The 13,801-nt window shown below is 29.2% G+C and overlaps 1 protein-coding gene across 1 annotated transcript in view; it reads right to left on the minus strand.

Moving 5' to 3' along the window:
- Positions 1-321: 321 nt before the first annotated feature.
- The window catches only part of LOC111682769 (dynein axonemal assembly factor 6), a 41,594-nt gene continuing 28,114 nt past the window's right edge, over positions 322-13,801 (minus strand). The window contains exon 3 of the mRNA XM_046953161.1: positions 322-501. Coding sequence (XP_046809117.1) covers positions 484-501 — 18 coding nt within the window. The 3' untranslated portion in view covers positions 322-483. The remainder of the gene's footprint in view (positions 502-13,801) is intronic.

The following is a 13,801-nucleotide window of genomic DNA, read 5'->3' on the forward strand; positions in this document are numbered from 1 at the left end:
TTGTTTAGAAAAGGACCTCATGTTGTTATATGGGAAAATATGAATATGTTGTTTAGAAAATATATTTAAAAATCTATAAAATATAACAACTCTAAATAGCTTTTAAATAAAAATATATAAATCTTTTTAGACTTAAATTTGTTCACTTTATATTTAAATATCTATTATTATCTATTAATGGTTTTATATTTTTTCTAAATAGAAAAATATTTGCTTTTATAAAGAAAGAGTCTTAAGAGTCTTTCGTTAAAGTCTTTTATTGAGAAGTAAATAAATTCAGTTCATAGAAAATTTTAGAAATGAAAAGATTTTGTTTAAAATACAACTTACCAGAGATATTTTTTAGATATTAAGATAAACACATACAAAGAGATATATGTATATGTATGTACATGTATATGTTCATATGACGACTTTTAAATTATATATATATGTGATTATCTACTTTATATGTAGTTGAAAAAGACCCATAAATAGATAAAATCATAATTCAATTCTTACCTGCAAAGAAAAATAAAGAAAAAAATTAATTTAATAAAAATGCATTAAAATCAAATTAATAAATTTTAAATTATAGACTATTAGCCATTGACTAAACTATGAACTATAGACTAGCATATAGACCTATAAACTAGACTATAAACTAGACTATAGACTAGACTATAAACTATACTAAAGACAATAATACAGATTATACTTAGACAATATTATAGAGTATCCTATAGACTAGACTATAGACTTAACTAAAGACTAGACTAGAGTATAGTAGACTATAGACTAGACTATAGACTAGACTATAGGCTAGATTATAGGCTAGACTATAGACTAGACTATAGACTAGACTATAGAATAGACTATATACTAGACTATAGACTAGACTATAGACTAGACTATAGACTAAACTATAGACTAGACTATAGACTAAACTATAGACTAGACTATAGACTGGACTATAGACTAGACTATAGACTAGACTATAGACTAGACTATAGACTAGACTATAGACTAGACTATAGACTAGACTATAGACTAGACTATAGACTAGACTATAGGCTAGACTATAGGCTAGACTAAAGACTAGACTATAGACTAGACTATAGACTAGACTATAGACTAGAAAATAGACTAGACTATAGACTAGACTATAGACTAGACTATAGACTAGACTATAGACTAGACTATAGACTAGACTATAGACTAGACTATAGACTAGACTATAGACTAGACTATAGACTAGACTATAGACTAGACTATAGACTAGACTATAGACTAGACAATAGACTAGACTATAGACTAGACTATAGACTAGACTATAGACTAGACTATAGACTAGACTATAGACTAGACTATAGACTAGACTATAGACTAGACTATAGACTAGACTATAGACTAGACTATAGACTAGACTATAGACTAGACTATAGACTAGACTATAGACTAGACTATAGACTAGACTATAGACTAGACTATAGACTAGACTATAGACTAGACTATAGACTAGACTATAGACTAGACTATAGACTAGACTATATACTAGACTATAGACTAGTCTATAGACACTATAGACTTGACTATAGACTAGACTATAGACTAGACTATAGACTAGACTATAGACTAGACTATAGACTAGACTATAGACTAGACTATAGACTAGACTATAGACTAGACTATAGACTAGACTATAGACTAGACTATAGACTAGACTATAGACTAGACTATAGACTAGACTATAGACTAGACTATAGACTAGACTATAGACTAGACTATAGACTAGACTATAGACTAGACTATAGACTAGACTATAGACTAGACTATAGACTAGACTATAGACTAGACTATAGACTAGACTATAGACTAGACTATAGACTAGACTATAGACTAGACTATAGACTAGACTATAGACTAGACTATAGACTAGACTATAGACTAGACTATAGACTAGACTATAGACTAGACTATAGACTAGACTATAGACTAGACTAGACTAGACTATAGACTAGACTATAGACTAGACTATAGACTAGACTATAGACTAGACTATAGACTAGACTATATACTAGACTATATACTAGACTATAGACTAGACTATAGACTAGACTATACTATAGACTGGACTATAGACTAGACTATAGACTATATACTAGACTATAGACTAGACTATAGACTATGTGAGAATATTGACTCGACTATTGTCTTGATTTTAGAGCAGACTACAGACTACACTATTGACTAGAGCACAATATAAACTAGATTATGTAGTAGACTACACACTAGATTATACAGTAGGCTGCAGGCTATAGGCTAGACTAAAGACTTAACTAAGGACTAGGCTAGCCTATAGAACAGGCTAAAGATTGGACTAGGCTATACACTAGACTAAATGCTAGACTGTAGATCAGACTATAATCTAACCTTTAGTCTAGTCTCTAGTCTAATATCTAGTCTAGTCGCTAGTCTAAACTCTAGTCAAGTCTCTAGTTTAGTCTAGGTTCAATAGATCGAATTAGCTTTTAAATTTTTATATTTCCTACATTAGATTTTCATTTCTGTTTAATTTAGCTGCTTCTTACACATTTCTATTCCCTATTAATTTATTTATTTTCTTCTAGTATGTTTGCTGTTCATTTAATTACAATTTTTTTGTTGTTTTTGCACATTTTTATTTGTTATACACTAATTGATATATTTTTTTTTTTATTAAGAATAGCAGATAAAGTCACATGTTCATGTTAAATATAGTGTATTCTGTTGAAAAGTAATTACTAATGCATGTAAAGAAAACAGTAGAAAGTTTAAAAAAACGACAAGGTTTTCCGTTAAACATATATATGTTGAGCAAGTATTTTCTATTAGAAAATGTTGCACATTTTAAAGTACAATTAATAATTTTTTTTAATAAAATTAATCATACGCAGTGTTGTACAAAACAGAAGTATAATATAACTCATACGTCTTTTAATATAATTAAAATTTGACAATTTTCCTAAATTTTTTCAAATTTGTTTGTTTGTGGGCTTTTACAAACTTTTACTTTTCGTGTACTAAGAGGTTCCACTGTTATTGAAATTAAGCACTTTGGTGTTCAACAAAAACTTTGTGAAGAGAAAACACTCTTTAATATCAGTGGTCCAATAAGTCTATATTGTTCTTAACTCTATTGTTTAAGTCTTCTGTTGTTATTGTTGTTGGTTGTTGTATTTGTTTTACACAAACATCTAATGAGTTGCAAATGTTGTTTATCTAATTAATCGCTTAGACAAGTATGTCTGTGTGTGTGTGTGAATATTTACAAGGGAAAATTAGAATTAAGTTAATGTACAACATTAAATTTGTTAAAACACATTGTTTGTTGTTTATGTATTTAAGTGTAAACACATACATACATAGCTACCTATATATAGTATATTCACGTGTATAAGTATCTATATACATATAAGTATTTATGTAATTGTTATAAAGCTGTTTCTATATGTGTCTATTATATTAAGTGTTGACGTGTTAAGTACTCGTAAAATAAACATTTTTCACAAAATATTTCACCAACACAAAGTTAAACACCCCAAAACAACGGTATTATATAAAACATAAATACGAAAAGAACACACATGTCGGCAGACATACTCCTACTGCTATGTTCACACCTAAACATATAGTCACATTGTTATACAACTAGACAAAATTCATTGACCATAATGCGTACGATGATTTTCTCCCAAAATGTAGTCACGTTAATACAATTACTTGTTAACTTTTACACACACCCAAAAACACGCATAAATTTATACGCATACATGTATATTAAAACATTCTATGTATTTTTCTTTACATATATTACATACATATTCGCGCCATGCTCTCATTTAATGAGTCACATTAATGTAACAGTTACAGTTTTACAAAATTTATTTATGTCTATATTTCCGTGTATTTATTTCTGGATCCATGTGAAATTCTTGCTGTTGAAGATAAATTTTTTTGTGGGTGTTGTTTACTACGAGAAGTTTTTGTAATATTTTGGTGTGAGTTAGTAGTTGAATCATGTTTTAGTTGCGAGTTTTTTAAATATTCAACACAACATCTTTAGTAGGATGGTACAGTATTTACAAGTTTAGTTTGATTAATAGTCTAGTTTGGTATATATTTATATTGTTTAGGCTTGTCTATAGACTAGTCTAGGTAATAGTCCAGAATAGACAATAGTGTATACACTATAGTCTATAACCTATTTTTCTCTAGTCAAGTCCGGAGTCTTGCCTATGGACTATGCTGTAGACTAATCTATAGCCTATTCAACATGAACTATAGCCTAAAAATAGTCTGTAGTCTGACAAGTATTCTATAGTATAGCCTATAGTCTGACAAGTACTCTATAGTATAGCCTACAGTCTGACCTGTAGCCTATGGGTAATCTATAGTTAGCCTGCAGTCTAATATATATATATATATATATATATAATATATATATAATAATATATATATATATATATATATATATATATATATATATATATATTATATATATATATATATAATATATATATATATATATAATATAATATATATATATATATATACCTGTAGTCTAATATATATATAGTCTACTCTAGTACCTTTTAAGCTAGCTTTTAGTTTAGTCTAGACTACTCTAGTCTACAGTCTAGTCTAAAGTCTAGTCCAAAGTCTAGTCTACAGTCTAGTCTACAGTCTAGTCTATAGTCTAGTCTACAGTCTAGTCTATAGTCTAGACTATAGTACATACTCTACTCTATAGTCTAGTCTGTAGTATAGACTATAATCAAGTCTATAGTTAAGTCTATAGTTTAGTCTATAGTCTAGTCTATTGTCTAGTCTATAGTCTAGTTTATAGTCTATAGTCTAGTCTATATTCTAGTCTATAGTCTAGTCTATAGTCTATTCAATAGTCTAGTCTATAGTTTAGTCTATAGTCTAGTCTATAGTCTAGTCTATAGTCTAGTCTATAGTCTAGTCTATAGTCTAGTCTATAGTCTAGTCTATAGTCTAGTCTATAGTCTAGTCTATAGTCTAGTCTATAGTCTAGTCTATAGTCTAGTCTATAGTCTAGTCTATAGTCTAGTCTATAGTCTAGTCTATAGTCTAGTCTATAGTCTAGTCTATAGTCTAGTCTATAGTCTAGTCTATAGTCTAGTCTATAGTCTAGTCTATAGTCTAGTCTATAGTCTAGTCTATAGTCTAGTCTATAGTCTAGTCTATAGTCTAGTCTATAGTCTAGTCTATAGTCTAGTCTATAGTCTAGTCTATAGTCTAGTCTATAGTCTAGTCTATAGTCTAGTCTAAAGTCTAGTCTATAGTCTAGTCTATAGTCTAGTCTATAGTCTAGTCTATAGTCTAGTCTATAGTCTAGTCTATAGTCTGGTCTATAGTCTAGTCTATAGTCTAGTCCATATTCTAGTCCATATTCTAGTCTATAGTCTAGTCTATAGTCTAGTCTATAGTCTAGTCTATAGTATAGTCTATAGTATAGTCTATAGTCTAGTCTATAGTCTAGTCTATAGTCTAGTCTATAGTCTAGTCTATAGTCTAGTCTATAGTCTAGTCTATAGTCTAGTCTATAGTCTAGTCTATAGTCTAGTCTATAGTCTAGTCTATAGTCTAGTCTATAGTCTAGTCTATAGTCTAGTCTATAGTCTAGTCTATAGTCTAGTCTATAGTCTAGTCTATAGTCTAGTCTATAGTCTAGTCTATAGTCTAGTCTATAGTGTAGTCTATAGTCTAGTATATAGTGTAGTCTATAGTCTAGTCTATAGTCTAGTCTATAGTCTAGTCTATAGTCTAGTCTATAGTCTAGTCTATAGTCTAGTCTATAGTCTAGTCTATAGTCTAGTCTATAGTCTAGTCTATAGTCTAGTCTATAGTCTAGTCTATAGTCTAGTCTATAGTCTAGTCTATAGTCTAGTCTATAGTCTAGTCTATAGTCTAGTCTATAGTCTAGTCTATAGTCTAGTCTATAGTCTAGTCTATAGTGCAGGCTATAGTCTAGTCCATAGTCTATTCTATAGTCTAGTTTATAGTCTAGTCTATAGTCTAGTCTATAGTCTAGTCTATAGTCTAGTATATAGTCTAGTATATAGTCTAGTCCATAGTCTAGTCTATAGTCTAGTCTATAGTCCAGGCTATAGTCTGTTATATCGTCTAGTACATAGGATAGCCTATATTTAAGTTTGTAGTCTAGGCTCTTGCCTAGTCTAGCCAATAGTCCCGTCTTTTATACTGTTTTATTTTAATATTGTTTTTAAACCATTTTTGAAATTTTTTCTTTAAAAAGAGTTGTTATTAACAATCTCTACTTAAATATAATTACATATTATTATTAAAACTTTTATTAATTCCTCATTTACAATAAAAACATAAACTCAGAAAAAAGTAAATATATTTTATTTACAACACAAATATTACTATAGATTTTTGCTATAAAGTTGTTAATTAAATTACTATAATTAATACATTTACATATAATTTCTTTGTGTGCAAAAAAACTCATAACATTGATTAACAACAAATATACATTAAAAATCTTTTAATCCTTATTTTTTAAAATTTAATAATACTTTATGATTGATTTACTAGTATTATAAATATTGTTTGTATGTATGTGTGGCTAGGAAACCAGTTAAATATTTTTTCAATGATGTAAATTACGAGTTAAACAAGAAAATCGCATAACAGTTACAATATGTTAAATTTCACACATACAAATCATGCACGGATATCTGTCTGTCTGTCTTTCTGTCCGTTCATCTATAGCAAATGTTAAACAAAAAATAATTATTAAAATGAAAAGAAGATTCTGTTCTATTAATTTTTTTCAAAACCCGTAGGATAAATTTATATTATTAAGATAATTTATAACTTCTTTTGTTAGAATTCTTTCATATTTTCCTATAGACATTTTTACTGAAACACACAATATTAAGTTAATAATAATGACAATAAAACATATTGTTGTTGCACGATAATGACAGGGATGACAATGCTGCAGATGTTGCTGCTGATTTAAAGCATTATGTTGTTGTCATTGATGACTGTTTTTAAAGTGACATAATGTAAAGATTTTAATCTTTTTTTTCTGGGTATAAAACATGCGATCAAATCTGGTGTTACATTTTCGTACAGGAGACAACTTGGTAAACAATAAGTTAAGAAGAAAAACATAAATAAAAAAACTATTAACCAAATAACCCAGCGAACATAAGGAAACTAAAGAAAGGAATGAACATACTGGACTTTAGAGTAAACTGTAGACAACGAAATAAACTAGGTTATATAGTAGGCTGTTGACCAGACTATAGACTAGACTATAGACTAGAATATAGACTAGACTATAGACTAGACTATAGACTAGACTATAGACTAGACTATAGACTAGACTATAGACTAGACTATAGACTAGACTATAGACTAGACTATAGACTAGACTATAGACTAGACTATAGACTAGACTATAGACTAGACTATAGACTAGACTATAGACTAGACTATAGACTAGACTATAGACTAGACTATAGACTAGACTATAGACTAGACTATAGACTAGACTATAGACTAGACTATAGACTAGACTATAGACTAGACTATAGACTAGACTATAGACTAGACTATAGACTAGACTATAGACTAGACTATAGACTAGACTATAGACTAGACTATAGACTAGACTATAGACTAGACTATAGACTAGACTATAGACTAGACTATAGACTAGACTATAGACTAGACTATAGACTAGACTATAGACTAGACTATAGACTAGTCTATAGACTAGTCTATAGACTAGACTATAGACTAGACTACAAACTAGACCATAGACTAGACTATAGACTAGTCTAAAGACTATCCTATAACTAGACTATATACTAAACCAAATACTAGACCATAGACTAAACTACAGACTAGACTATAGAATAGACTATAGACTAGACCATAGACTTGACAATATACTTGACCACAGACTAGACTATAGACTAGAATATAAACAAGACTATAGACTCGACTATTGACTAGATCACAGACAGGACTATAAATTAGACTATATACTAGAGCATAGGCTAGGCTACAGACTAGACTATAGACTAGACTACAGACTAGACTATAGACTAGACTACAGACTAGACTATAGACTGGACTATAGACTAGACTATAGACTAGACTATAGACTAGACTATAGACTAGACTATAGACTAGACTATAGACTAGACTATAGACTAGACTATAGACTAGACCATAGACTAGACTATAGACTAGACTAGACTATAGAGTAGACTATAGACTAGACTATAGACTAGACTATAGACTAGACTATAGACTAGACTATAGACTAGACTATAGACTAGGCTATAGACTAGACTATAGACTAGGCTATAGACTAGACTACAGACTAGACTATAGACTAGAATATAGACTAGACTATAGACTAGACTATAGACTAGACTATAGACTAGACTATAGACTAGACTATAGACTAGACTATAGACTAGACTATAGACTAGACTATAGACTAGACTATAGACTAGACTATAGACTAGACTATAGACTAGACTATAGACTAGACTATAGACTAGACTATAGACTAGATTATAGACTAGACTATAGACTAGACTATAGACTAGACTATAGACTAGATTATAGACTAGACTATAGACTAGACTATAGACTAGACTATAGACTAGACTATAGACTAGACTATAGACTAGACTATAGACTAGACTATAGACTAGACTTTAGACTAGACTATAGACTAGACTATAGACTAGACTATAGACTAGTCTACAGACTAGACTATAGACTAGAATATAGACTAGACTATAGACTAGACTATAGACTAGACTATAGACTAGACTATAGACTAGACTATAGACTAGACTATAGACTAGACTATAGACTAGACTATAGACTAGACTATAGACTAGATTATAGACTAGACTATAGACTAGACTATAGACTAGACTATAGACTAGACTATAGACTAGACTATAGACTAGACTATAGACTAGACTATAGACTAGACTATAGACTAGACTATAGACTAGACTATAGACTTGACTATAGACTTGACTATTTACTAGACTATAGACTTGACTGTATACTAAATTATAGAATAAACTATATACTAAACTAAAATCTAGTATATATACTAGACTAAAATTTAGACTATATACTACACTGCTTGCTGGGATTAGTTGGATTTAAAAAAAAATGAAAAAAAACATGAAAATAAGTTGCACGTCATTGTGTCAGATTTTTGTATCGTTGAGTTTAAATTTAACACATTGTTACACATTTTTATAGGTAAAATATTTTTATAACAATTTTGACAAAAACAAAAGAAAAAACATGATAATGTGTCAAGAATAAAAATCAAATGTTCAAGACAAATGTCGACATTTGGTAGACATTTAAGTGGCCTCCAAAAATGTAAACTAATAGAAACAGTTAAGTTTTAATTTTCAATTTTAAAATTGTGTAACATTTTTGCTACGCACAAGTAAGTGACAAACTTTTACCCCCGTTACGTAAGATTATTATTATTAATAAAAACGGTATTCTTATTATTATCCTTAAATTCCTTTATATGTTAAACATTTATTACAACACTTTTTATATCTTTAACTACTTTTACGGATGTAGTTAAGTCCCTAACAATGATTGCGGCATTTACAAAACAATACTACTACGACAATAAGGACAATCATTTCAAAGCATATTGTTTTTTGCAAAAAATTTTCTATCTTTAACTAGTTTATGAAAAAAAAAACAACAACTAAACCAAAGTCCTGCTAACAAATGTAAATCCTTTTTTGGTCCATATAGACAATGAATTCTAACAAAACTCCAGCGACCACAATTGAATTTTATGTAAACTACACTTTAATCTTGAATGAATTGCAGGCAGCAGGCAGTGGAAGTCTGGTGCAGAGTGTTCCATGTAGTAGTTATAAAAGTAGTTGGAAAATAATCGTTAACACACATAAAGAGTGAGAATGAAAACTGGACCAAGTTTATTATATAACATAGAAAAGACTATAGAATATACTATAGAATATACTATAGAGTAGACTATAGACTAGACTAAAGACTATAACACTATAGACTAGAATAGAGTATAAACTAGACTATAGACTAGACTATAGACTAGAATATTGACTAGACTATAGACTAGCCTATAGACTATATAGTCTAGTCTATAGTCTAGTCTATAGTCTAGTCTATAGTCTAGTCTATAGTCTAGTCTATAGTCTAGTCTATATTCTAGTCTATAGTCTAGTCTATAGTCTGGTCAACAGCCTACTATATAACCTAGTTTATTTCGTTGTCTACAGTTTACTCTAAAGTCCAGTATGTTCATTCCTTTCTTTAGTTTCCTTATGTTCGCTGGGTTATTTGGTTAATAGTTTTTTTATTTATGTTTTTCTTCTTAACTTATTGTTTACCAAGTTGTCTCCTGTACGAAAATGTAACACCAGATTTGATCGCATGTTTTATACCCAGAAAAAAAAGATTAAAATCTTTACATTATGTCACTTTAAAAACAGTCATCAATGACAACAACATAATGCTTTAAATCAGCAGCAACATCTGCAGCATTGTCATCCCTGTCATTATCGTGCAACAACAATATGTTTTATTGTCATTATTATTAACTTAATATTGTGTGTTTCAGTAAAAATGTCTATAGGAAAATATGAAAGAATTCTAACAAAAGAAGTTATAAATTATCTTAATAATATAAATTTATCCTACGGGTTTTGAAAAAAATTAATAGAACAGAATCTTCTTTTCATTTTAATAATTATTTTTTGTTTAACATTTGCTATAGATGAACGGACAGAAAGACAGACAGACAGATATCCGTGCATGATTTGTATGTGTGAAATTTAACATATTGTAACTGTTATGCGATTTTCTTGTTTAACTCGTAATTTACATCATTGAAAAAATATTTAACTGGTTTCCTAGCCACACATACATACAAACATATTTATAATACTAGTAAATCAATCATAAAGTATTATTAAAGTTTTAAAAAATAAGGATTAAAAGATTTTTAATGTATATTTGTTGTTAATCAATGTTATGAGTTTTTTTGCACACAAAGAAATTATATGTAAATGTATTAATTATAGTAATTTAATTAACAACTTTATAGCAAAAATCTATAGTAATATTTGTGTTGTAAATAAAATATATTTACTTTTTTCTGAGTTTATGTTTTTATTGTAAATGAGGAATTAATAAAAGTTTTAATAATAATATGTAATTATATTTAAGTAGAGATTGTTAATAACAACTCTTTTTAAAGAAAAAATTTCAAAAATGGTTTAAAAACAATATTAAAATAAAACAGTATAAAAGACGGGACTATTGGCTAGACTAGGCAAGAGCCTAGACTACAAACTTAAATATAGGCTATCCTATGTACTAGACGATATAACAGACTATAGCCTGGACTATAGACTAGACTATAGACTAGACTATGGACTAGACTATATACTAGACTATATACTAGACTATAGACTAGACTATAGACTAGACTATAGACTAGACTATAAACTAGACTATAGAATAGACTATGGACTAGACTATAGCCTGCACTATAGACTAGACTATAGACTAGACTATAGACTAGACTATAGACTAGACTATAGACTAGACTATAGACTAGACTATAGACTAGACTATAGACTAGACTATAGACTAGACTATAGACTAGACTATAGACTAGACTATAGACTAGACTATAGACTAGACTATAGACTAGACTATAGACTAGACTATAGACCATAGAGTATACCATGGAAGGATATTTTTGCGTCGATACTCAGCAGTTTCCTCCATCACTGTAAATTTTACTAACACTATAAAGCTATTACAATGAAAATTTTATTAACACCCAGACAAATACTTGAACAAACACACACACATACTGAAAGTTTCACTGACAATAATATTTACTACATACACACATTAACTCGGTTTCTAACACTCTTCTTTATACCCTAAAGGATATTAAGGATATGACATTACATACACACATAAGAGTATGTATATCACAAATTATGACAGAGAGTGTATGTAGTTACAATATGTGTTAAATTTTTAACAATAGAGGTTTCCAAAAACAGACATAAAAAGAAAAACTATTTTGCTGCTAATATCAGGAAATCTAACAAAAACTCTCATACACACACACACTTTTACATTGACTAAATAGTAAAAGATTTCGTACGGTAGTCAGGATTTAACACAATTTTGTTTTTGCTATTTATGAAATTTTGTATAATGAAAAGTATGTTCATCAGTGAGTTTCTCATCTACTCAAGTGCTGTTTTGTTTGTAATTTTTAAATTTTGTTGAAACAATCAGTTTTTTCTGTTGGAGATTTTCAAATCCAAAGAACAGTTTTCAAAGTAATTAAAGCTCTTAAGTTAGAAATATTTGTTAAAGCTTCATAAAATAAATGATTTCACAGTTGTAACTGCATTCAAAAGTCAGCAATATACTTTAATTAGTGTAAAGTCAAAGAAAATAGCCACAGGATGAGAACTGTTAGTTGGTAGTTTAACCAGCACTCTAAGAAAATAAAATCGAAAATAATTTGTCATTTCCTGCGAAGTCAATACTCAATACTAGAGATTTTCTTAATACATTTTAAAATTCATTATAATTTACTTCTTTAAATTACAAAGAAAAATTTATTTTTCTCAAACTTTTCATACATCAAAGGACCTTGTTTTTCACTTCAACAGCAAAAAAAGAATAATGTTACATTTAATGAGCTGATTTTAATTGTCTTTCATGCCTGTCAATTTCTTTTAGTACAATCTCATGTTATATTTTGCTGTAGGGGGCCAAGGTTACAAAATGTAGCTGTTTAATTTGGTCTTGCACTTGAAAAGTAATTAACTAAAAAAAATTGTTGTAAAGAATGTAAGAAATTAAATGACATGATTGCAGAAGCTGTAATGTGTCCTTGTGACTACTTATAGTTTCACTCAGAAACTAATAATCGGTTGTAATTACATTTATGGAGAATATATGAAAAGTTTAAACTATAGCAACGAATAAAGTATAGATTAGACTAGTTTACATTTTAATCTATTGGTTAAACTATAAAGAAGATTAAAGACTAGACTATAACCCGGTCTATGGGCCATAGTTTATATTCCAGATTATAGGCACTACTATATTCCGTGCTATAGATTAGACTTTGATCTAGACTAGAGTATAGCACAGACTATAGGCTAGACCACAGCACAAATTATAAAGTAAACTATAGATTAGACTATAAACTAGTCTACAGACTAGACTATAGACTGGACTTTTGACTAGACTTTAGACTAGAATTTAGACTAGACGTTACACTAGTCTTTAGACTAGACTATAGACTGGATTGTAGACTACACTAGACTACAGACTAGATTATACTCTAAGCTTTAGACTAGACTATAGTCTAGACCAAAGACTAGGCTATAGACCAGACTATAGACTAGGTTATAGACTAAACTATAGACTAGACTATAGACTAAAAAATAGACAAGACTATAGACTACACTATAGACTAGACCATAGACTAGACTATAGGCTATATTATAGACTATCTTATATATATACTAGACTAAAGACTAGACTAAAGACTAGACTATAGACTAGACTATAAACTAGACTATAGACTAGACTATAGACTAGACAATAGACTAGACTATAGACTAGACTATAGACTAGACTATAAACTAGACTATAGACTAGACTATAGACTAGACTATAG

Source organism: Lucilia cuprina, chromosome 5 (genome assembly GCF_022045245.1).
Source record: "Lucilia cuprina isolate Lc7/37 chromosome 5, ASM2204524v1, whole genome shotgun sequence".
NCBI classification, from domain to species: Eukaryota; Metazoa; Arthropoda; class Insecta; order Diptera; family Calliphoridae; genus Lucilia; species Lucilia cuprina.